At 36.4% G+C, this 25,325-nt stretch overlaps 1 protein-coding gene across 6 annotated transcripts in view; it reads right to left on the reverse strand.

Annotated features, from left to right (window-relative positions):
- Positions 1 to 25,325, reverse strand: part of LOC136878987 (cyclic GMP-AMP synthase-like receptor) — a 121,109-nt gene that overhangs the window by 59,004 nt on the left and 36,780 nt on the right. For all 6 annotated transcript variants that reach the window (XM_067152651.2, XM_067152649.2, XM_067152650.2 and 3 more), the window contains 2 exons: positions 23,556 to 23,676; positions 17,090 to 17,185 (listed from right to left, as the gene is read on the reverse strand). In XM_067152651.2, the coding sequence (XP_067008752.2) occupies positions 17,090 to 17,185; positions 23,556 to 23,676 (217 nt within the window). The remainder of the gene's footprint in view (positions 1 to 17,089; positions 17,186 to 23,555; positions 23,677 to 25,325) is intronic.

The raw sequence follows: 25,325 nt of genomic DNA on the forward strand, positions 1-25,325 counted from the left end.
GAGGGGACAGATAGAGGAAAGAACGCCATTTCATATGGTCAGTTACAATGGATCGTTGGAGCTAAATAAAAATTATAAACTTTGATTTTAGGTGTGAGTTGGAAAATTCTGACGAAGTTGCGACTATTGATGGTGACCTATGGTGGCGCGTGTATGACAACTTCCAGGAGCAGTTAAAACGGTGTACTGATTGAAATGGAGGCCATCTTTCTGACATCATTTTCAAGAAACAAACTTGTAATCTTTGGAAAATAAATGCCATGTTTCAGTGTATTTACAGACTGTTTCACTTTACTTTTCCTGTTTCCATTCCATAATCTATGATCATCTGATATGTATCAATAGGCTTGGTGCCATTCTGTATATATTTCTATATAGTGCATATCTCAAGAATATACGCTATGACATTAAGGTAAAGGGTGTTTGCAGAATAATACTTCCTACATTACAACGTATTCTCTGTTTCTCTTCTGTACAAAAACAAATGTTGGATATTTGGTGCCAGGGACTTTAGTCTTTCTAGCAAAAATCACTGTTCTTAATTCAGACGTTCTCTCTGTTTTAAAGTAATGGTCTTCAAACAGGAATCCACTCTATTGGAAGACTAATAATTCTGAAAAGGAAATTAATGATGGAGAGGGAGCAGTATATCTTTGCAGGTATCATAGGGAACAAACTTGGCATGTTGGAAACAGATTGCAATACTGATAAAATTCTGTTCACTTGGCTCCCAATAATTGACTCTGAAACTGAGGAAGACTACAAAAATTTAGAGCACGAAGTAGCAACCATCAGTGCCATGAAAGGTAATGATCATAACTTGCACTATGTACTTCCATACTCTCACACCAGTGGGAGTCCAGTTTCAACAAGAGAGATTTCCCTACTAACATTAACACTAATATTGCTGTGTATCTTCTGACTGCTAGAATATCCAAAAGGAGAGCTTTGGGCCCAGTAACCAATGGTGTCACTTACTTAGCACCACCCAGTGGCCATGTGCAGGGTAAGTTAAGGTTAAACCTATCGTCACAAAGCAATGGCAACATCTCAATCTATAAACCTCTCATGAAAAACTGATTAAATCTCGCTTAAATGTATCCCCCTGTGGGTGGGGGCAGTAGAATAACACCCACGGTATCCCCAGGGGCTCTGAACTTTGGAGCGTGGTCTGGTGACCATGGAGGCCTTAGCTCAGTTCAGGCATAGCTTCCACTTACTTGTACCAGGCTCCTCACTTTCATCTATCCTATCCAACCTCTCTTGGTCAACTCTTGTTCTTTTCCGACCCCAACGCTATTAGGTTTGCGAGGGCTAAAGAGTCTTTCATTTTCATACCCTTCATGACTCTTGTCATCCTCTGGCCGATATCTTCATTTTGAGAAGTCTTGGATCCCTTCCATTTTTTCCCTCTGATTAGTGTTATATAGAGGATGGTTGCCTAGTTGTATTTCCTCTTAAAACAATAATCACCACCACCACCTCACTTCAATGTACAGTAGATCAGATTTGACAACTGTAGAAGCTGTGTGGTGAACTGTTTTCCTTGAAATCTTGCACACGTAGGTATAGTCTCTAATCCACAAAAGGTATGGACATTATTGAATAGGGTTTGAAAGAACCATATAAGATGTAAATTCTGTCTGCATAAAAGGGGAAAAATTGAGAGTCCCTTCTGTCAATGTGACTTCATACCACAGACTATCCAAGATGTAGCCACTTTGAAGGTTTGAAGGATTTATTCAGGACCTGCAAGTACCACTGAAGAAGCTGTCCTCTGGCTGAATACACTGGATTTTATATTTTGATGTTCTTGGTATTCAGCAGAACAATGATAACCTACCCTCTGTTGTACACATTTTATCTGTACATAGGAAAGTCCTCGATCTTGTCTTCTGTCTGTCTGAGGGCTAATCTCAAGAAATGCTACGTGGATTTTGATGCAGTTTTCACCTTTCTATTAAGTATTCCTCAAGAGAGTTTTATGTATGGAAACATTCATCTATGACCAAAGGAAGCCGAACAGTAACGATAATAATAATAATAATTTTATAATAATAATAATAATAATAATAATAATAATAATCATAATCATAATCATAATAATAATAATAATAATAATAATAATAATAATAATAATAATAATAATAATAATAATAATAATAATAATAATAATAATAATAATAATCGTATGCCCTCAGCTACCGTGTGCAGACATTTCAATTTGACGCCATCTGGCTGTCCGCTCATCAATTTCGACGTTCCGTTTTACTCTAGGCCCACTAGATGGCAGACCGAGTAAACCGGAACTCTCTTGGGCGTCTATGGCTGAGATTTAATGAATTTTGTTGGGTAAACACCAAGTGTGTCACCAGAGATCTTTTACATGACGACATCGTACATGGAGTGTCGAATGGACTTTTTCCGCCCTTCAAAAATCCGACTACCTCTGCCGGGTTTGAACCCGCTATCTTGGGATCCGGAGGCCGACACTCTACCACTGATCCACAGAGGCAGGTAACGATTTCAGTGAAGCACGTCAAAGAAGAAAAGGCCGTCCGCGTGACATTTTACCTTACGCTGGCTAAAATGTTAAAGATGTATCTAAGTTATTCTATAAGGGTAAGATTATTCGGCATGAAATGTTCTACAAAAATGTTTGTGACAGCATATCTATCTTTAACACATGGCTCACTACAGTATACGTGTTTTTACATTAAAGTAATGATTTAAGTGAAGCAGGTTGAAGAAGGAACAGTCATCTGTGCACCTTTTTGGCTTACGCCGGCTAAACCATTAAAGATACATCTATACTATGAGGATAAGAATTGTTCAGCATAATAAGTTCCACAAAAAAGTCTGCAACAGCATATATCTATCTTTAACTACCTAATGTAAATTAAAATGTTATTTATAGAATGTAATTTTTATCTATAAATTTGGAGATATCATCATTTTCTTTTTTTGTGCAATCTCCATTCTCAAATATGGCAATGTAAATGACCAGGTTCAGAGCGAGTGAGTACACTGCTAGCCAGTGGAAGAACTGCTCATCCAAGCTATCAACAGCTTTGGCCAGCAGCAGCTAAGGTTATTAACTAAATTTCTTATAGAATTCCTGATATCCTTGTGCACGTGACTAACACCGCAAGATTGTATCTTTATCCAAATGGTTATTATTTAGAGCATGGCATAAAATATATATACTGTATATACAATTGAATATATTACAATAACAAGAAAACAATTTCAAATCAGGATGTCCAGTCCTTCCATCCACTGTAACACTGCCTTTGATAGTATAAAGAAATCAGTCCACCTATCCGGCTCCATGGCTAAATGGTTAGCGTGCTCGCCTTTGGTCACAGGTTTGGTTCCCGGCAGGGTCGTGGAATTTTAACCGTCATTGGTTAATTTTGCTGGCTCGGGGGCTGGGTGTATGCGTCGTCTTCATCATCATTTCATCCATCACGACACGCAGGTCGCCTACGGACGTCAAATCAAAAGACCGGCACCTGGTGAGCCAAACAAATCCTTGGACACTCCCGGCACTAAAAGCCATATGCCATTTCATTTTCAGCCCAGCTACCTGAGTAAGCATGTGAACTATGGGGCACCACAGTCGCATTCTGGTGGATGTTATGCTGTTCCACTGGTAGAGTGATATTACTAACACATAACCTCACAAATGATCAGAATAAGCACTTCTATCCACCTCATTTCTTCTTTGATCTATACATTTGTTAGTGAAAAAAAAAACAGACATTGTAACTGGTCGTAGCGCTACAAGCAAAGTCCAATAAATTACCAAGAAGAATAAGAAAAGTTAAGACTTCACAGAAGAGTGAATGTATTGGGAGCTCTGCTATTAAATGCTTTTCTGCAATCCACCTGTGAACATTTTGTTACACAGTCTGTTTGGAGTTTTCGTGGTAATTTGATGCACCTCAGCTTTTCTTCATTCAGTCTGTGAACATTTCATTCAAATTTATTCTGTACAAAGTTAAAGTGATTCCAGTTTGTGAGAAACTTCCACTGAAAATTAGTGAAAGTTAGGTTAGAGATCCAACGACATCACGAATAATAAAGAAGGGTTATTAATGTTGGGGAATTAATGAGGAGAGAGGAGCATATTGGTCTAGACCAGGGATGGCGAACCTTTTCCAGCTACTGTGCCATTTTAGGTCTGGATTATTATTCTCAGCTTTTTACTGTGCCACTTGTTATTTTCATTTGTAATGGATACAACCCCCGCCCCCTACTCACCACCGCCACCACTGACTTCCATCCCTAATTCCAAATTGTGTTTCATAATATGATATTACATATATATATTGTAAAATACAAAATACATGTGATTGCATGTTTCATGGTCGTATTTTGCAATACCGCAAAAATACTTAGTAGCTCTGTCATGTATGTTAGGTTCATAACTTGTCTTCACAACGTTCACTGTAGACAATATCTGCTTGCAGGTGTATGATGACCCAAACAAAGTACGTAGCGCTGTAGCAAGTTTCTTCATGGCCGAAAACTTTTGTGGGAGACGGTTCTACTATTCAAGTATTAAGTTCAGCGGCTTCTCGGGAGAGTATTCACCATCAACAGCACACTCGATTTTCACTAATGCTTCATCAAGTTGTACGAACTTTTGCACCCATACATGCTTTCTTAAAATTCCGTCAACTCCATTTCTAAACTGTCCATATCTAAACACTCATTTGTGCAATATGAGGTTTTGAAATAAAGTGCGATACTTTCTCCATATCTCGAAATTGGGATAATTTCTTGGCAACTATTTGTCTTACAAAATTCACAACAATAAACAGTTACTCGCTAGGAATAATTACGCGATGCTGGCAACCACACACAAGCCAAACTTCACTAATTCACTGATATGGGTAAGCGAATGGCTCGTCGGCTGCATCTGACATTTATTTCCTTGACTTCCGGACCTATGGGTGTTGTAGTGTTGCCATAATGCACTTTCCAATTGAACTATAATTTAGATATTCTGTATTTATTTCTTAAACCTGAAACACTATAACTATACGATGCACGAGATATGTATAGTCTATAGTACAAAACGTACATGCAATTTTTAATATGTGCATGTGGTGTGCCACCAAAATCGTGTTCGCGTGTCACCTAATGACACGCGTGGCATAGGTTCGCCATCCCTGGTCTAGACAGATTATGGTATGGTCTAGACAAGACAATTGGACTAGATGGTTAGGAAATGGTCTGGATAAATTAGGATATGGTCAGGAGAAGACCACTGGCCTGGAGGCAAGCAAAGGAGGGGTCTAGGGGGTGATATACAATGCCAATGTGTACATACCTCGATTGCTATATAAGTTCACATACCCCTGTGTGTCAATTTTCAATACTTTCCAAACTGGAAATTTGATAAACTTAATATAAATTATAGATTCATTCATTCATTCATTTAGCTTCCATAGACTGTACAATTACATATTTTGAAATATGCCAACAGTACAGGAGTTGTCAAGTGATTTCTTAATACTAACAATAATATATGCACAGTAATGAACATTCTGAAAAAGAAAAAAACAGAAACACCAAATACCTCAATGTTAGGACAGCACATCTTAATTGTTTAAAATAAGAAATAATATTAATAACCAATATTTACAAGACAAAATAAAAATAAAAATCTATGAGTGTGGTGTTAATAATACATACATAATCAAAGTGACATTAACATATTTTTAAGGCTATATACTAGATATTAAGAACGTTTACAAGTTAATAAGTAATAGCATCATTACCAGCACTTCTTCATGTATTCTTCTGTACTATAGAAGCAGCTACTCAGCTGGAGATTTCTTAAAGCTGTGGTAAATGAACTGACGAGACTAATATCTTTAATCTTATTTGGAAGCTTATTATACAATCTGATTCCAACAGAGTCTAGATGTCTCAAGGTAATGGTTTTAATCTTGAGCTCGATAAAAATATTTCTTGTTCGTGTCTGGTGATTGTGATTGTCAAAATTCTTTCTGAAGTGATCAATTTTTTTTATTTTTTTTTCACGTGTAGAATGCATAGCATGATGTATATGCTTGGTACTGGGAGTATCCTTAGTCTCTTAAATAATGGTCTGCAATGATCTAACCTGTTACGTCTCAATATAATTCTGATAGCTCGTTTCTGTATTTGAAAAATAACATCAAGATTTGATTTGTAGCAGCCCCAGAGACCAATAGCATAAGTGATGACTGAATGGAAATATCCAAAATATGCTATTCTAACATATTCTTCACTACAACTATTAGACAAAATTCTTAAGGCAAAACAAACAGAACTCAGAGACTTACCTATTTTTTTAAATATGACATTCCCATTTTAATTTTTCATCTATATGGACACCTAAAAATGTTGTGGTCAATGTATTTTCAATTGCATTTGCATTTAATATAAGGTTGCAGTTTTTTGGAGTTTTGTCATGGTAGTTAGATGCCTTGAATTCCATGTCTTGGGTCTTTTTTAGGTTCATTGTTAATTTGCTTTTCCTGAATCATGATTATAACCTCGACAGGACTGTATTTGCTGCAGTTTCTATAGACATAGGGTCAGGATTATTAATAATTATATTTATATCATCAGCATAAAGAACTGCAGTTTCTACTTGATTATTGTGAGGTAGATCATTCACCTAGATCAAGAAAAGAACAGGCCCCAAAATACTACCCTGCGGAATACTTAAGTCTATGTTTTTTACCTGAGAGTGATATGTCTCATTATGCCCTTTACTGTTACAATGTGTAATTTCAACAAACTGGGATCGTTTATCCAGGTATGATCTAAACCAGTCGTTAACAATTCCTCTAACTCCAGTCTGATATAATTTGTGCAACAATATTTCATGATCAACAATATCAAATGCCTTTGAAAGGTCAAGAAATAGTCCTATCACAGTTTCATCATTATCAAGAGCATTTACGACCAACTGTGTAAAATGTGATAAAGCAGACAAAGTACTTCTGCCAGCTCTGAACCCATGTTGTGCATTATTTAACAAGTTATATTTGATTAAAAATTTAGTAAGCCGATCTTTCATAGCACATTCAAATATTTTTGAAACAACAATAAGCATTGATATTGGTCTGTAGTTATGTAAATCGTGTAAGTTTCCACTTTTAAAGACTGGGATAACTTTAGCTATTTTTAGGAGATTAGGAAACTGACCACTAGAAAATGATTCATTGATGAGATAAGTTAAAGGCTGTACCAGATAAGAAGCACATTTTTAAATGAGTTTTGTGGGAATTTAATCTACACTTGTGGAAGTTTTATTCTTCAAAGACTGTATGATTTTAAGAATTTCCAATTCTGTTACTGGAGTTAATTGTGTAGAGTCTTGCACAATGTTTGGAAGTTCTGGTAGTAATACATCAGATTTATTTGCATTTTCAAGTTTGTATGGTAGGGATAGAAAGAAATAATTTATATAATTAGCCAAATGATGAGGGTCATTCATTTATATTCCCTTATTTTTTATGGCAGCAACTTTATTTCCAACTGCGTGTTTGTTGGTTTCTCCCTTGATTACATTCCATATGGTTAGCGATTTATTGCATGACTCTTTCTTGTTATTGTGCATCTTAGCCATCTTAAGAACTCTTCGATAGACTGATTTGTAGTTATACTTATAAAAAACCAGGTCACAACTCTGCTGTGCTAATCTACTTAGTAATTTACATTTTTAACTTGAAATCCGTATACCGTTAGTGATCCATGGTTTTTTCGAAGTTTCATTAATTACTGAAAGTTTTTTTTTAGAAAATGTAATTCAAATTGCATTAAAATATACTTAAAAAGGTTCTATACTTTTGGTCAATGCTACGACCAAATGTTATTGGAGTCCAGGTCGTCTAAAGTTGAAGACTTTCAATGAAACTGCCACATGCAGCTGCAGAGAAAAAAACGAGTTAATTGTGCTTGCTTCATTTTGGTTGAATGCTTGTTAACATTTTCAATTTCTAGTTGCAAAATTTGAGCATGATGATCTGATAATCCAAAATTTATATTGGATGCTTGCATTTTAGAACAATGGGAGTTATTACAAATGTTGTCTATCGTTGTAGCTGAGATGGCAGTTTTAAATTACAACTTTGAAGAACATGGAGTAGTTGTGATGTTGATGGAAGGTTTGCTTCAGCAAAATCTATGTTAAAATCACCACAAAGTATTACTTCTGCACTGCTATTCCTACCGAAAATGTTATGAAGGACTTGATCTAATTTTCCTAAGAAAATCTCAACATCAGCATCTAGTGAATGGTACATGGTTAACAGAATTACCCTTTTACTATAACAAAGCTTAAATTCCACTGAAGTTAGTTCAGATTCAAATTCAGAATTATGCACTTCAAGATTCTTCCTTTTTTTACATTCAATTCCTGACTTAACAAAAATACAAACTCCTCCATGCTCTTTATTAAGGGCCGGTTCTACCACCTACTGGTAAAGTAGCGCGTAATTTGCCCTTCGCGTAAAAGGATGTTTCCGTCCGACCACTCCCAGGTAGCGCTATCGGCAGCATAAATCGTCGTTACCCGGCGCGTAATTTATCGGCCACTTCGAGGGCCCGATAAGACTTTACCTGCTGGGCAAGTTCTGAGAGCTGAACGTTATTAGCTGTATTTCTGGTGATATGCAACACAAATTAGCTTCGTATACTGAAAAAAGCAGTATACTGTAACAGTGATCGATATTGTATTGCAGGATTTTGAACATTAATGCTTCCCTTTAGTTGCAACGGTCACACCAGCTTCTCGCATCGGTAGCGCAGGGAACACATTCTATACGTCAAGCTTTTGTAAAGAAACTCTAAAAGGATATAAAATCAAAATCTATTTAGAAATCATTTCAAATGGGCTTTAATTTTCTACTTTTTCAGTTTTCGGATACGAGATATATATTACTGTATGTATCCCACCTAACCCAAACGTTTTCTTAGCGTAATGGTTAACACGCTTGCTTCGTAATACGAAGTGTGCAGGTTCGAGTCCTTATTATGACGAATCTTTTTTATTTCCATTATTAGCATTGTGTTAATCTGTATGCCTCTTTTCATATGTTCTTATCACAATATCATGTCTACTAGGAAAATTGGTTTATATGTATGCAAGTGATGTTATGATTAATAGCACATTGGACTGTCGCCCAGGTAACAGATACCCTATTAGTTGTTTACAAAGTCTTGTAAATTATTTCGAAGAAATTGAAAGCGATTCCATTCCAGAATTCCTCTTCCTATGAATGGATATTTATCCCGATTAGTTCTTTACATTTACAGTACCTTCCAACTTTATCTTCATAAAGTTAAAGGCAATAACTCCGTAAAGAAGATGTGTGTGTATATACGTATATGGAAGCGCGTAAAAGAGAGTTAAGAACAACGGCAGGGAACGAAAATACATTTTAAAATGTAAATTAGAAATACGATGAAAACATGCGTACCTTCTATTACGGAGCGAGCGACTTGACCAATCTACTACGAGAATACTTTTCAAAAACGCTGCCTTACATGACAGGTTATAACTGGCGTAAGAAAATGTAATCTCGAGATTTTAATCCCAATTAGGTATTGATACTGAAGATCATAGATTAAAATCACGAAAGCTTGACATGAATCGTTGTCCATAACTCTTAAGACTCCCCTTATTAGGCTTTTTGGTGATAATCAGCAGACGCAAACACAGGGAAATAAGACAATCAAAATGGGTTTCATGCATCTGACGATAGATAGCACCACACTCGAAAGCGAGAAATCGGTGAAAATCAGTCTAGCCAACTTCGTATATCGGTGTCTAGCTCCGGGTAGCTACCTAGCGCTTGCGCGGAGGTGGTTGGACGCAAGCCAAAGTACCAGCCGATTTACACCTCCAGGTAGTTTACATCCCGGGCAGCTGCCAGCCACTTTACCAGCAGATGGTAGAACCGGCCCTAACCCAACTGTAATTACTTGCCAGATAAAAGCCTTCAATATTAATGAGTTCACATTCATCATTATTACATCCATGTTCATCCAAACAGATAAACATAATATTCTGTATTGAATTTAAAATTACTTGTAATTCTAAAATTTTATTTTTAAGACATTGAATGTTCTGATGAAATATTCTGAACTATCTATTCTCACCCTCCAAGTCATTATCGGTATTTAATTCTGGACCCACATTCTGGATTGAAATGTTATTGGGTCCAGAATCTAACATGTTTCCTGGACTAGGTAGTTCTTGGACGGTCTTTTCCTGATCTTTATTTGTAATGATGTTACTTATTAACCTGTTTACATATTGCTTCCCCAGTGTATTCAAGTGCATGCCATGCCTCGTATGAGAAGTTCGGTTTAATTTACTGATGTCTAATAGTGTAACATTTTTGAAATGACTACATATTTGCCTGAATTTCTCATTTGTGTCCTTGACAGCTTTATTCACAATTGACCAGTCAGTTAAATCATGTCTATGGAGCACGTCTGTCACTGGCACATTTGTATGGGTCAATTTACTTAGAGCCCATACTTAACAACAGATATTAGATAGGGTCAATTCTCTAGAGTGAATGGTAATACTGAACATATGTGACAGACAATTAATATGACACAGAAGATGGTTGGACTCATCTTTGTAAGACAAAGACAAAGACAAAGACACCTCTGTACAGGCCATGAAGGCCCTTGGAGGAGTGGAAGGTAAAGGCTTCCACCATTGTTAACCGCGGCACGTGATGGGGTACAGTGGTTAGCTCTACGCCCGGCCGCCTTTGCCCCCAGGAATTAACCTGGTACTTATTTTTGGTGTAGGCTGAGTGAACCTCAGGGCCATATGCACCTCTGGAAGTGGAAATCTCGTTTCTTAAATTTTACGACTTCCTGATGGGGATTCGAACCCACATCCTTCCGGGCGAACCAAGCACGCCTTTACCGCCTCGGCCAGGCAGCCCCTTCATCTTTGTAAGGGAATGAGTTAATATCCAAAACTGGAAAATATTCCATAGGGAAAATTTGATTACTGAACAAATGTGCCAGACAATTAATATGATATAGAAAATGGTTGGACTCATCTTTGTAAGGGAATAAGTAAATGTCCAAAACTTGAAAATATTCCATAGGGACAATCTGATTACACAATATGTCAGGATGATGTGTGTATGCATGCTAAGACAATATTTACACTCTTGATACACAATTCCAAACTGGATCTGGAACCTCATCTTCAGTGTACTACAAACTTGACCTTTCCCATATATAGTGTAGTAGAGTATACCTTGGAAGCAGGACGTTTCTCTTCCATAGCATACTTCAGCTAGATCATTAAATCACATTTACATGCAGGCTACAGATGAACAAACAATGTTAGTTAATTTTTACTTTTATGTGTGATACGACTGATTGGACAGTGGAAAACAAGCAGTGGCTCCAGTTCACTCAGTGAGGTTACAGTGGAAAACAAGCAGTGGCTCCAGTTCACTCAGTGAGGTTAGTGTAGGCAGGGTTTGCCAACCTTTGTCTCTCCGAGGCCCCCTGCATGCATGTCCAAGGATCCGTTAGCCACAAAATACTGCATTCAGTAAGCACAAAACAGAATTTTGTAATGATACCATGTTTGATTTATTCTTCCATCCAGGCTCGTTCTTAGATTGAAAGCAACAATAAATAACACTCTTCTGCTAACCTGCTAAGCCTAATCCATCAGAGGATTTTCTTTCAGGGTTTACTCCCTAATCCTTCAAGAATCCCTCCTCTTCTCACAAGGCAGTGGAGACCGTAATGAATGAAGGCACATCATTCTTAAACATCCTACCTGGCTTGCTGGAAGGAATTCATGATGATGATGATGATGATGATACGATGATGACCATGTTTGATTATATTTGTATAATTTAGGACTAATATTTACTTTCTTTGAATGTTTAATTTAACTTAATTTATATAAAGATACTTATATACATGCACATGCAATAATTTCAACAGTCTGGATCTGGAAACTTACTTGAAAAAAATTCACTTGTTGTGGTTGCTGGATCAATGGGATGGATGGTGCTGTTTTCCAAGTATATTAACTTGAACTGAAGATCAGCCTCTACATTATCTGTGTTTCTGTACTTCGTTTTCATTTGTGTGAGAGCAGAAAAGGTACGCTCACACATGTATGTTATCATATAAGTCATTAAATGCAGTATTTCCTTTCTAGTAATTGTATGGTATAGGGGATATTATGGCACAAAAGTCAATCAGAGACGTGGAGTTGTGATACATTCACGGAACTTCCTGGAGCTAAACATCCCACTTTCTCTTTCTCTCTGCCAAGATACTTCGGCTAGCTGATCTTCCTCAAGGGATGGTAGTTCATGTTCAGTTTCAAAGAAGCGGTTTCTGATCCATGAGATTTTCTCAACCATAGGCGGAAAATATGGTCTGATTGTGGATACTAGTAATTCCAAGTGTCTCACAATTACATCACTTATACTGCTGTGTAGTATTTCCTCTTTATCCGCTGCTAACTTGTACTATCTATCAGACAAGTTAAGAGTTACATATACTGTATGTGTGACAGTATGCTTCTTTCCGAATGACTGAATATCGATTGATATGACGACAAACACCTGGCCTCTCTTTGTCCGCAGGACACGTGTCGTATTTTCTTAGTGGAGAGGCAAAATGCTATCAATCGAGTGGGGACGAACTAGCTCGACACAAAAAAGGAAGAGAGAGAAATAAATGTATTATGCACCCTCACAGCTGTCTTTCATCTTATAAATGAAAGAAGATATCACCGATATCGCGATCTACTGTAATTAAAAAATACGTGCAAACATGAAACTAGGTCCTGCAGTGATAATAATGTTATATTTAAATTACAATATTAAGAATTTAATTTATATTTACATCTTTGACAATGTACGTGTAAATTTAGTGCTAATTAAATCTAATGAGCTTACAAGAATTCAGTATCTGAATTGACCTGTATTTCCAACGACTTGTGGGCAAAAGTGCTCTACTTAAAAGAGGCGATATGCATGTTCATTCTCATTCTGCTTTTTCTCATCGAGAACATCGCCGCGTAGCTTCACTTCGCTTGGGAATGTGAGTGCGACACGTCATTCTGCTTCTGACTGTCACAGTAGATAGTAAGGTGATTATTCAAGTGCCTGCCAGCAACTTATAAAATTGTGCCTGCTTCAACAACTTAAAACTAATCTACTCAACCAAAAGACGTCGAATGTGATAAACTTATTAGCAAGAAAGTACGTATCTTTCACTCATAATTAAAGGGTCTGTGCCTAGACTTATTACTAATTATTGTGTGCAAGTTTCAGTGAACTACGCCAGAACTGCGGATGTGAAGAGGATATCTACAGCCAGCATTATACAAGGATAGATTTCGTGGCCGAGTACAACATGTATTTCACCATGAGCTACTAAATCATCAGACCGTCGCCAACGGAGGAGAAATGCAGGGATATCCACCCTAAACTGATCACTTAAGGACGTCCCTTGACTCAGCATGGAGCCAACAGTTTAAGTTAAGTCGACTACGTCTTATACTAAATATCTGTTCTATGTAGTTGCTTATTTCTTATATTCTTATAGTGTGGTCTTGTAGCCTATCATTTGCTCTATTTCTTATCTTTCTTCTCTTAATTACTCTTTCTAAATGAATGAGTTGAAATGTGGTTCTTTATTCAGATATTTGAGTCACATACAAGTACAGATTTTCCTAACCACGTGTTAGATGCTCATGACAGTGATGGATCATTGATAGTTCATCCATGTGTTGTCGTAATCATCCTTCTATATTTAATGAATATTACGATATTTGTGAGTTGATATGTGTCATATGAATCTAGTGTGGTAATATTTTCCATTCTTTCTTAATATTTCGGTAATATTTGGAGCTTACACTCATACCTCGGGGTGATTGAACTTAGTGTCATCAGGATATTAATTCAGAGATTGGATAATTGTTTAATTTGAAGTACTTGAGTAAGAGTCTATGATTACAAGTGTTATATTTAATCCTCGAGACTGATTTGATAAATTAAGACGTGTTTCTTGTATGACATTTTGCACCTTTTCCTGATGTGTTTTTTGTGATACACGATTATGGATTATAATGGTCGATGTTGTAAGTTTTAAGTGGAATTATTGAGTTAATGGATAATTAATGAGTGTGATTATAGTCTTCAGAGAATAGTGAATTCTGACATATTTTGTGCTGTGATATTTAATGATTTGACATTTGAAGGTCAATGGAGATAAATAATAGTGTCATTCGTGTACATGGGATCGTGGTCGCATTAGTAAAGTCTTCTAATAATAATAATAATAATAATTTGGAAGGCATACTCTGAAATTCTGACTTCATTTCTGTGAAAATAAATTCTCCTGGTGTAAGTTAATTTGATAATGTGTTCAATATTTTTGAGTGTATTTGTGGATAGTTACCGAGGAATATTTGAATTATGATACAGATTATTTTATGATTAAGAACTATAACATGCGTCAGTTCGATTCCAGGTGAACCAAAATTATTATCGCACAAATTCCTAACCACATGGTAAATTTCATGTCATCATTTGGATATTGGAGTTGACATAATGGAGAGTGAGAGTACTGATTCATTTGTAGATATTGTAGATAGTTCTTCTATAGAATATTTTACCTAGTTAGATGGTAGAATTTAGTTATGTTTGTAGCTATTGGAGATATTTGACAGTGTGTGTGAATTTTCAGAGATATGTGTTATAGGCAGATAGGCTGATCAGTGATATATTGCTGAATTTTGGTTTTTTTGAGAAGTGTTATTTATTTCAGTTTGTTGGAAATGACCACTTAACATTAGATGTTTGATGACGTAATGAAATAACTGATAAGAATTTAGAACAGATATAACCGGCGTTTTGATTTAATTTTGACTATTCTAAAAGCATATTCAAGTAAAATTAAATTGTAATAAATTTTATTGGTAAATTTCAAGGATGTAATTTCAATCACAATTTAATCACAAGAAAATTCATTTCTGGGAATCTTTAAATGTTTTTATATTTCAAATTTAAATTAAAATTTAATGTATTTTCAGATTTGTTCGAGAAATTGTACCTCGACCGCATCATTACTCAAGACTTAAATAATTAACTTGTTCAAAATTTATTAATCAAAATTGTAATTATCAATCAATTCCGTTGGGATAATTAGGGCTAATAATTTGCTTGTACCATCCCATTTGTTCAGTATATTTTTATGTCGCGTCAAGAATCTTCATAAATTCATATTAACCCTTATCCCTCGAATTAAAGTTCTCTGTGTTGCCTCTACTACTCGTATTTTAAATGTACATTTTTATCTTATATGACCTGTATTAATCTTTCACGATTTTGGAGATAGCACTTGGTTTTAAATGATGTAGTTAGGCTATCCACGTTTACAGCAAGCTATACTGGAGCAAATAAAAGCAATATCTGGAATTTAAGACGAATTATTTTGCATTTTTATTATTATTATTATTATTACCGTTATCGCATACCGATTGGTTTCGTTAATAATTTAGTGTACAAATTATCGCTAAAAAGCAATTGAAAAACTCTATTCAGTCTCTGTTTTCATACCTCGCGGTAGTTTGTAGGCTGAAACCACTGTAAACGGCCATTTCTTGAAATCTGAATCTGTTGATTTACAATTGTGCCAGCCGTCAGCATCAGGTACATGTTGGGTTACGGTATACAAACCGACCATCGTCAGTTCACTTTTAGGCATCGTGAAATGCTATTAGATATATCCATTAGGAGCAGAGGTGCGAAAATACTGAGGTTTTGTGTGTTGCCTGACATATACAACATATATATGACTAGAAGAGCACATGGCGGCCATGTTTGTTTACTATCGCTCGAGCTTTCATGTGCGTGATTTGACAGCTGACGGCTACACTGCCATCTAAATAATGGATTTTTGACTGATTGTCGAATAGTATCTGTATTCTACAAAGTTCCACGTGGAACCAAAAGATGGCAGTACAGTATATCATCGTGTATTTTGTCGGCTAAGAGACGGCAGACGAGCGGTGGGCGATAAAATGCCATGTCGGGTCTCCCCCGACATGCGACCGGAACGGGAATATCGTAATGTCGGGCCTCACCCGACAGACGAGTGATAAAGGTTAACGTAGTGGTCATTCTCATAGTCATAACTAGTCAGGATGGAAAGATATTTTTATTTTCTGTGAATAAATGATGTAAATATTTCAATTATATTGATACTATTTTTTTTTTCATTATTATCAAAACTACTGCTATTATCCTACCACTTGTGTTTACTCAGCCATTAATGTCAAGTCCTTCTTACTGAGCAGCCCTGGGGTGTCTTTTGCTCTCCGATGTCTATAAACAGGCGCATACGTGAGTTATACAACAGTGGAGAAAGTAACTAAATTTAGTATAATGGTCTATGAATTATGGGTGTACAATAAAATTTTGCCCTTACAATTTAAATTATTATTGTGGACCCCTTGGATTATCGTCATGGCCCCCCAGGGCTCTGCGGAACACAGTTTGGGAATGACTGGTGATCAATGAAGGAATACCATTGTTTTTAGCATCACGGAAAATCAACAGTTTAAAGTTACCTCCATAAAAGCAAACACCCCTCCATTCCAATCTACATATAGCGGAACAATTTTCCCTTCCCCTACCAACAGCGCTTCTCCATTTGCGCCTAGCCAGGTCCCGCCAAGCGAGAGGAAACACAAGTACATGTGGCAAGGATATAATCTTCACACACATGATAATATTAGTTGTAGGCCTAATTTTCAGTGGAGCCATAAACTCTCTTATAATGAACCTGATTCATTACTAGAAAATATTGGCTTTTATTTGCAAACAGAATTTCTAGCTTGTTTAGTTTTTGTTCAGTAGGACTTTGTATAAAAACCTGCATTTTCAACCAAATGGCTGAAACAAACCCACTGAATTCTAGAGAGAACATCCATTTAGTTATAGACTAGAGAAGGATAACAAACTATTCCACAAAATTGACATGCAATTAACACTCATTTTCTCACCTTGTAACGTGATCCCGGATGAGGCACTGACATTCGTGGCCGTGGCCCTAGCCCTGGCCCTGGCCCTGACCTTTTCTTGCGATTCTTCCGTTGAATCTGAAATTAGTATTTTTTTTCTCAAGTTAGAATTCTGGAATCACACGCAAGCAAGCTTGTTGATTAACAAATCTGCAGGCAATGAAGTTAAGATATGTACATATGGATATAATTTAAACTGCAAACAGCTCAAATATATAAAAGCTCCTTTCCACTTAGAAACTTTTCTCAACAATAGCCTTTATCTTGGGTGAAAAACTGGTAACACTGATGCATGATTTCAAAGGTTCATCAGTAACCTATTTCTGTACTCATTTTTAATGACGTTCATATTGAAAATAGAGATTCAGAAAGAATAGTTCAAGTAAACGTGGCTTTCAAAGGAAGTGCAAAATCAATCAATAAAAGATATCTCTCTTGTGGAATCATAGACCAACATTTCTTAGGTTCTACAACACTTTTCACACACGTCATCTCTTAATGAGATAATTTCCATTTTGGCAGCTGTGCCATCTATAGTGATAGTCAACATCAAAAACCAACTTCTCCTAGTGCTTGCAAGGGATTTCAGGGTGATGGATTTGACTATTTTCTTTTTTTGAAATTTCTTCTCACTCTCTCGCTTGAAAGTTCGTGATCTAATAAATCTGTTGACACGATCTACTGGTAGATCACAATCAGGTTGTTGCCCACACTTGGGATAGATCATGGGGGATTACTAAGCTGATAATTCTCAACATGCATTTCAGGGAAGAAGAAGTAGAAAATTTCCAGATGACGCTTGTCTTGACAACCAGTCGCTGTTGTCACTGATGATGACAACATCGGATAAAACTGAGATCAAGACCGGTGATGAAAGCTAAGGTTTTATAAAAACCAAACCAAACCAAACCCCATGGCACTACAGCCCTTGAAGGACCTTGGTCTACCAAGTGACCGCTGCTCAGCCCGAAGGCCTGCAGATTACAAGATGTCGTGTGGTCAGCATGACAAATCCTATCAGCCGTTATTCTTGGCTTTCTGGACCGGGTAAAAATACCTGACCTGGCCGTGAATCGAACCCAGGGCCTTCGGGTAAGAGCCAGGCACGTTACCCCTACACCAAGGGACCGGCCTAAGGTTTTATAATCCATTTAAATTACGGTAATAGGGTTTTTACTTTCAATTTAAAGTGACAACCATTTAGAAAATTGCCATAAAAACTGAGGTTAATGTACAGTATCAGTATTCGTTTCAGATTACCGAACAATGTGACAGCGCCAATGACGCCTTTAACTATATTTTAAAAGATCACCGAGCTCGATAGCTGCAGTCGCTTAAGTGCGGCCAGTATCCAGTAATCGGGAGATAGTGGGTTCGAGCCCCGCTGTCGGCAGCCCTGAAGATGGTTTTCCGTGGTTTCCCATTTTCACACCAGGCAAATGCCGGGGCTGTACCTTAATCAAGGCCACGGCCGCTTCCTTCCACTTCCTAGGCCTTTCCTCTCCCATCGTCGCCATAAGACCTATCTGTGTCGGTGCGACGTAAAGCAAAAAAAAAAATAAAAATTAAAAGATCACATAGCTATCAGCTTGCATTTGGGAGAAAATGGGTTCAAATTCCACTGTCAGCAACGCTGAAGATCGTTTTCTGTGGTTTCCGATTTTCACACCAGGCGAATGCTGGAGCTGCACCTAAATTAAGGCCAAGGTTGATTCTTTCCCACCCTACCCCCTGCTTATCCCATTGTTGGCCATAAGGCCTATCTGTGTCGATGCGACGAAAAGCAGATTGTTAAAAATAAAACTATTTTAAAAGTATGTAACACTTGTATAAAAACAAGTATGTTGCAATTCAATGCAATAACTTATTTTTAAATATCTGAAGCCATCTCACTTCAGTTTCAACTCTCTTAATTTATAACTGTTAAAATGTATTGTCATTATTTTCTCATATAATTAATGACCCTTATCCAAAAAAGTGCAAAAAGTATGCAAATAAATAGGGCTTTTGAAAGGAATAGACTTGTCATAGTCCACAGCTTCTTTTAGGAAAGACACTTAAAAAACAGGGCACTTAAAAGTCATGACACCAGGACATTTCATCAATACATGAATGGGACTGTCCCAGGGAAAACAAGATGAATGGGAATCCTACTGTAGGTAATCCTTAGCTACCTATATCTAGATCTAGACATCCAGCCATTTCCACAGCAACAACTTTTAGAAGATGACTGCAGCATCCTCAATATATGGAAACAATACTGTCCTACTGCCAGGCTGAGTGGCTCAGACAGTAAAGCGTTGGTATCCTTGGTTAATGTGGAAAATTATTTTTTTCTCAATTTTGCTAATAATTTTATCTACAAATTGTCTGTTGAACCCGTTTCTTTTTGCTATAAAATAAATAGTATCCAATTAAATTTTACGATCTGCTTCTGACATGGGTATATTATAAGCTCTATAAATCATACTGTAAAAGGAGGCCTTCTTATGTGCTGTCGGGTGTATGGAATTTTGTTTAATTACGTTTGCCGTTTGAGTAGGTTTCCTAAATATTTTAAACCTAAGTTTATTAGAGTCATTAATAATTGTAATGTCAAGAAAGTTTAATGCTTTATTATTTTCACTTTCGAAAGAAAATTTAATCTGTGAATCCATATTGTTTAATTGTTCTAATACCTCCTGTCCATTAGTAATGCTATGGTCAATTATTGTAAACGTATCATCTACGTATCTCAACCAGCTTATTATTCCTTTAATGTTGTTAATTTTGCTATTTTCAAGAAAATCCATGTAAATTTCCGCCATAATTCCCGAAGCTGGGGCCCCCATAGGAAGACCTTCCTGTTTATATATTTGACCGTTGAAAGTTTCAATGAAGCTATTGTTTAGTTATGATGTGTAGAAACTCTTTGTTATTATTTATTAAATTAGAAAGTTTTTTCTTTATATTAAATCTCGTCTCTGTTTGGTTCTCTATTGGTAACTTTTGTATTGCACTTTCGGCTTCTGCTGTGATCGTGATCGCGTCTTTAAGTTTAAATTGAACGGGCCAATTGAATTTGGGACCTTTCTCCATAACACTTATTTCAGACTTATCAAAACAAGTCTCTGAAAGATTAATAACCGGCTCTTGAAATACAGGAATGGTTGAATGAGTCTGATTATTATGATCCTTAGATGAGGGAGAATCAGTCACAGTTCTCTTACTATTGCGCCTAAGTGTATTAGTTTTGTTGACTAACTTGTTCTGTTTATCTACAAGTAGGTATGCGATCTTATCATTTACATAATTTTGAAATGAACTCCATTCTAATGGGGCAATGGAGGCAGACGTGATGAGATGGGCCTCGTATAACTGAGTGTTAAGTAATGCTTTTTTCCTATAAAGAAATTTAATTTCGTTCCTGATCCATAGAATGTTGGATTTATCTTGTGTCTTTCTATGCCAGTACAACAATACATTCTTGTTTTGAACCGATTTCAAAAAATTAGGGACGAGTCCCTCCTTGAGACAGTTTTTCAGGAATAGAATGTCCTTACCTATTTTCGCAATTTTGGTCTTAGGATTTAAATATTTGTCAGCTCTACCTGCCTGATTGGCATCAACATTGCACGTTATAAATTTCATATTAGAGCCCGTATTGTCAAAGTATCAACTTGTGAAAATTAAGATTTTATAATTCCACCTTTACAATACTGTAATTGTCTTTATTACAAAGACTACATTAAATTACACTCGTGAAACATGTTTCGTCCTCTTATAGGACATCTTCAGTCACAAATACAAATACATAACATTAAAAATAAGGCGAGGACACATTAAAATAAGTCAATGCAAAGTCTTTGTATCCTGTGACGCGGCGTGATAGCGTCTTGTCAATCTTCAATGTTAAAATGGTGCGGTGTGAACATGATATGAAGCATGAAGTTGTTTTGAACAACAGGTTTAACATATGATTTTAATTGGACTTCAGTATGATTTATAGAGCTTATAATATACCCATGTCAGAAGCAGATCGTAAAAATTAATTGGATACTATTTATTTTATAGCAAAAAGAAACTGGTTCAACAGGCAATTTGTAGATAAAATTATTAGCAAAATTGAGAAAAAATCATTTTCCACATTAACCAAGGATATCAAAAAGAAAGAAGATAGTTATGCCCTTTTTACTTATAGTCACAGTAAAATATACGAAATCACGAATGTTTTCAAGAAACTTAATATGAAAGTTTCTTTTTAAAACAACCAATAACAACACTCTTCAATCAGCACACTATCAATAATGGCAATAGCAAATTTCAGAAATCAGGTGTTTACAAATTAAAGTGCCAGCAGTGTCCCGCCAGTTATATTGGACAGACAGGCCGCAATTTTAACATAAGGTATAATGAACATGTTAATGCATCAAAGTACAGCAGATTCTCAGCATTCGGTTCTCATATGGACGATACCAATCATACATTCGCGGGCATACAACAAGACCTTCAAATTCTCCATTTATGTAAGAAAGGAAATCTATTGAATATTTTAGAAAACATCTTTATATATATTGATCAAAATTGCAACCCGATTTATAATCTTAATGAGATATCGGAGGATATCTATATACTTTTCGAGGAGTTAATCAATAAATTCTTTTCACGAATACGTTACCTCACGCCTCTCCCCTCACGTCAAACTCCTCTCAACCGCCCCTCACAGTCAGTCCTCAACGACCTTCGAGGACGTCACTCAGTTAGCCTTAGCACTTGAGGTGGAGTGGTCGACGTAGGACGGGCAAGGAGGTGAGTGACTGGATGGGCACTTAGTTCACATTTTAACGGAATTTTATTCTTCAGTTCATTCATATTTTCTTTTTCTTTTTCTAGGCCCCTATTGTCAACACACAATCAGGTTCAACTTGCATTAGTATAACTCCACCTCCTAATCAAGAAATCTATTATAATGTGGCATCACCACAACACTGTTTTATGTACAATATGCACATAATTTTACTCGCATAGCCACTTACGGTGCTTTATAATTGACAATTCGTTGTTTTGAACAACAGGTTTAATTTGTGTCTAGCAAAAAAAAAAATGATGCAGTATAATTCACAATTGTTATTCAAGCAACAAATTTTATTCCTTGAATAACAATTGTGAATGATACTGCATGTTTAACCTCAAGATTAACAAGAGTGCTCAAGAACCTCTACATTAACTTCTATTTTTAATTCAAGAAAAGTGTCATAAGTGTTACAATTGTGTTGACTTCTTGCCTTTTTTGTGTTGGCTGATGATGACATGGACATATGTCGAAACCGGTACCATAATAAATTAAATATGTTGCTACATTGATTCGTGCAACAGTGTTATTGTATTGAATAGGTGGAACATCTTTCTCTTTTTAGCATTGTAACTATTAGTTCAATACGGATCAGTGATGAAGTTTTTAACTTTAAAAGTCTGTGGTCTGCCGAGTTTGGTGAATACGTGTCGGCCTGTGTAGAGGTTTCCTGCACCAAAATTGTTCCTTAGTAAGTTGTCTTTAACTTGTGAAAATCCTTACAGCAAATGTTCCACCTTTACAATACCATAAATCGTCTTTATTGATGAGATATATATTAGTGATACATGTTTCGTTCCGCTTTCGAGACATCTTCAGTCACAAATAAAAACCATTAAAAATATGGTAAGGACATGCTAAAACCATTTGATAAAAAGTCTATGCAAATTATGGTGTGACGTGTTGGCGTGTTGTCAAGTATTGAGTCTTAAAAATAATACGAACATGAAAATGATGTGAATCGCAACTTCCAAAGCTGCACAGGTTAAAATATAACTACATCCGTGGATAGCACAGATGTAATACAACAACATGAGTGGCTTTATAAAATGAATTAATCGTGTAGATATCCCAACATTGTAAAAATATACATATGTTATTGACTGTATAACATTCCCATTGCTTTTCCATTGGCTGGCTCATAATGATGAGATATATCGTTGATGGTCCAATTCTAAAGTCATATTGCACTCTTCTAATTGTAATTACAAATTTGCTTTATGTCGCACTGATACAGATAGGTCTTCTGGCGACAATGGGATAGTAAAGGGCTAGCAGTGAGAAGGAAGCGACCATGGCCTTAATTAAGTGTGAAAGTGGGAAAACACAGAAAATCATCTTGAGGACTGCCGACAGTGTGTTCGAACTCACTATCTTTCTTCCATGTTCCATCTTTCTTTTCATTCCTCTTTCTAGTGTCCTTTAAAAAAAAAGATATCATTATGTCAACAAAATTAGTGAAAAAGATGTCACAAATAAATAATGAAACATAACCCACAGAAGCAACTAAAACATTGTTGACTTAAGGCCTGTTCAAAGTAGAAGAGTTTAAAACATACAATCCAGTTACTACAAAAAGTGTGCCTCTCAATTTCATCCGAGAAATTAACAGCTTACCTCAATATTTTCTATCTCCAGTTTATTGAGAGCACTGTCTACAACACCCTGCATCCAGGATACCACCTTGTTTCTCTGGAGAATTCGATGTTCATTTAGCCAATGGTTCAGCGTGTCTTCCCTAAAAAAGCAATGTTTGAAATGAGCCACAAAACAAAAATCTCTTTTACTGTAGATGGGTAACAAATGGAAGGAACATGTAATAAGATAAACATTACGATAGGTCAGTGTGGGAAGAGGAAGCAATAGATAAGGAAAAACACAAAGGCACCAAAAAACAAGGACAATCTCCACATCTGCCTTCTTCAAATAGATATGCTCTCTCCTCGTCAATCCCAGTTCTTCTACACCGAGTGGCCAAAAGTCACGGGAAGAGGGGTCCCATTACAAAATGTGCTGTGGATGACCCCTAAGCGTTGCGGCTATCTGAGCAGTCTGTCACAGACACCATTTTACAAATAAGAAGTATTTATAAAATCTTCCTTATCAATACAAATCAAATCATCTGTTAGATGGAACAAAGTCTATACATGTTTCAGCCTATTCTCAAGCCCATCTTCAGTAGCAGAACAGGCAATACAGACAATGAAGCTGATAGATTATAGTATCTCAGCCAACCAGGCAAAGAACATTGCTTTCAGATAATGTAGATAATTTTAAACATTTTGTAATTAAAGTATTGATTAGGTGGAAAACTCATCGTTCATATTTGTGTTCTTAAATTATCAATACGGACAATGAAGCTGATAGATTATAGAGGGTGTGGTGTACATGGAATTTATGCCGAAAGGCACGACAATCAACTTGGGTGTGTATTGTCAAACGCTGAACTGGCTGCATAAGGCAATTAAAGAAAAGCGGTGGGGAAAATTGAGTGCTGGTATGATTTTGTTGCACAATCATGCAACACCTCACGTGGCCCGCCAAACGTCCAAACTGCTACAGCAATTCATGTGGGAGGTATGGCAACATCCTCCATACAGTCCAGACTTACCGCCATGCAATTATCATGCGTTCGCTAAGCTGAAAAAGGTTCTCAGTGGATGACGATTCCGAAACAATGAGGAGGTGAAAGCAGCTGTCTCCAGGTGGTTACATAGCACTGGAGGTGATTTCTACGCATCCAGAATCAAAAAGTTGGTTGACAGTTCCGAGAAATGTTTACAATCTCTTGGGGACTATGTGGAAAAGTGAACTTACTTTGTATGTTGTCACAGCCGTGTTGCCTTATGTAGGTGGTTTCATAAATGGCCATAACTTGGAAGTGTAACTTACTTTTTGATTTGCCCTCGTATGTTACATAAATGTTGTTGTTAACACTCAAATAAATGATTCCAAAGTTTGAGCTTGAATATCTTGCACGAGTATAGCATAAGGATAAAATAAATGAAATGTCCTTAGTATACGCTGTTATTTCATGGAATGCAGTAATACTATAAATAGAAGTTTTAGGAAACTTTTGCAGCTGAATGTGGATGGACTGAGATTGGAAAACAAGTGTGGGTAATTCTTTGAAATAATTAACATGACTATCATTCAGTATAACTCTTTATTTCATTCATACATTGTTAAAATCAAATTCACTTGCAGAACTTTCTGATTCACGGCACACGCATTTTGTAGCTCTTTCATACCACTCGGCATTTTCAGGTTTTAAATACTTTACTCAGGATGGTGTATCAGTCTTTTTTGGTATTTTTACATTTGGCTTATTTACATTAACTTCATATCACTGTAACAGAGAACGCCATGAATTACTTCTGTTTTATT

Source organism: Anabrus simplex, chromosome 8 (assembly GCF_040414725.1).
Source record: "Anabrus simplex isolate iqAnaSimp1 chromosome 8, ASM4041472v1, whole genome shotgun sequence".
Taxonomy (NCBI): domain Eukaryota; kingdom Metazoa; phylum Arthropoda; class Insecta; order Orthoptera; family Tettigoniidae; genus Anabrus; species Anabrus simplex.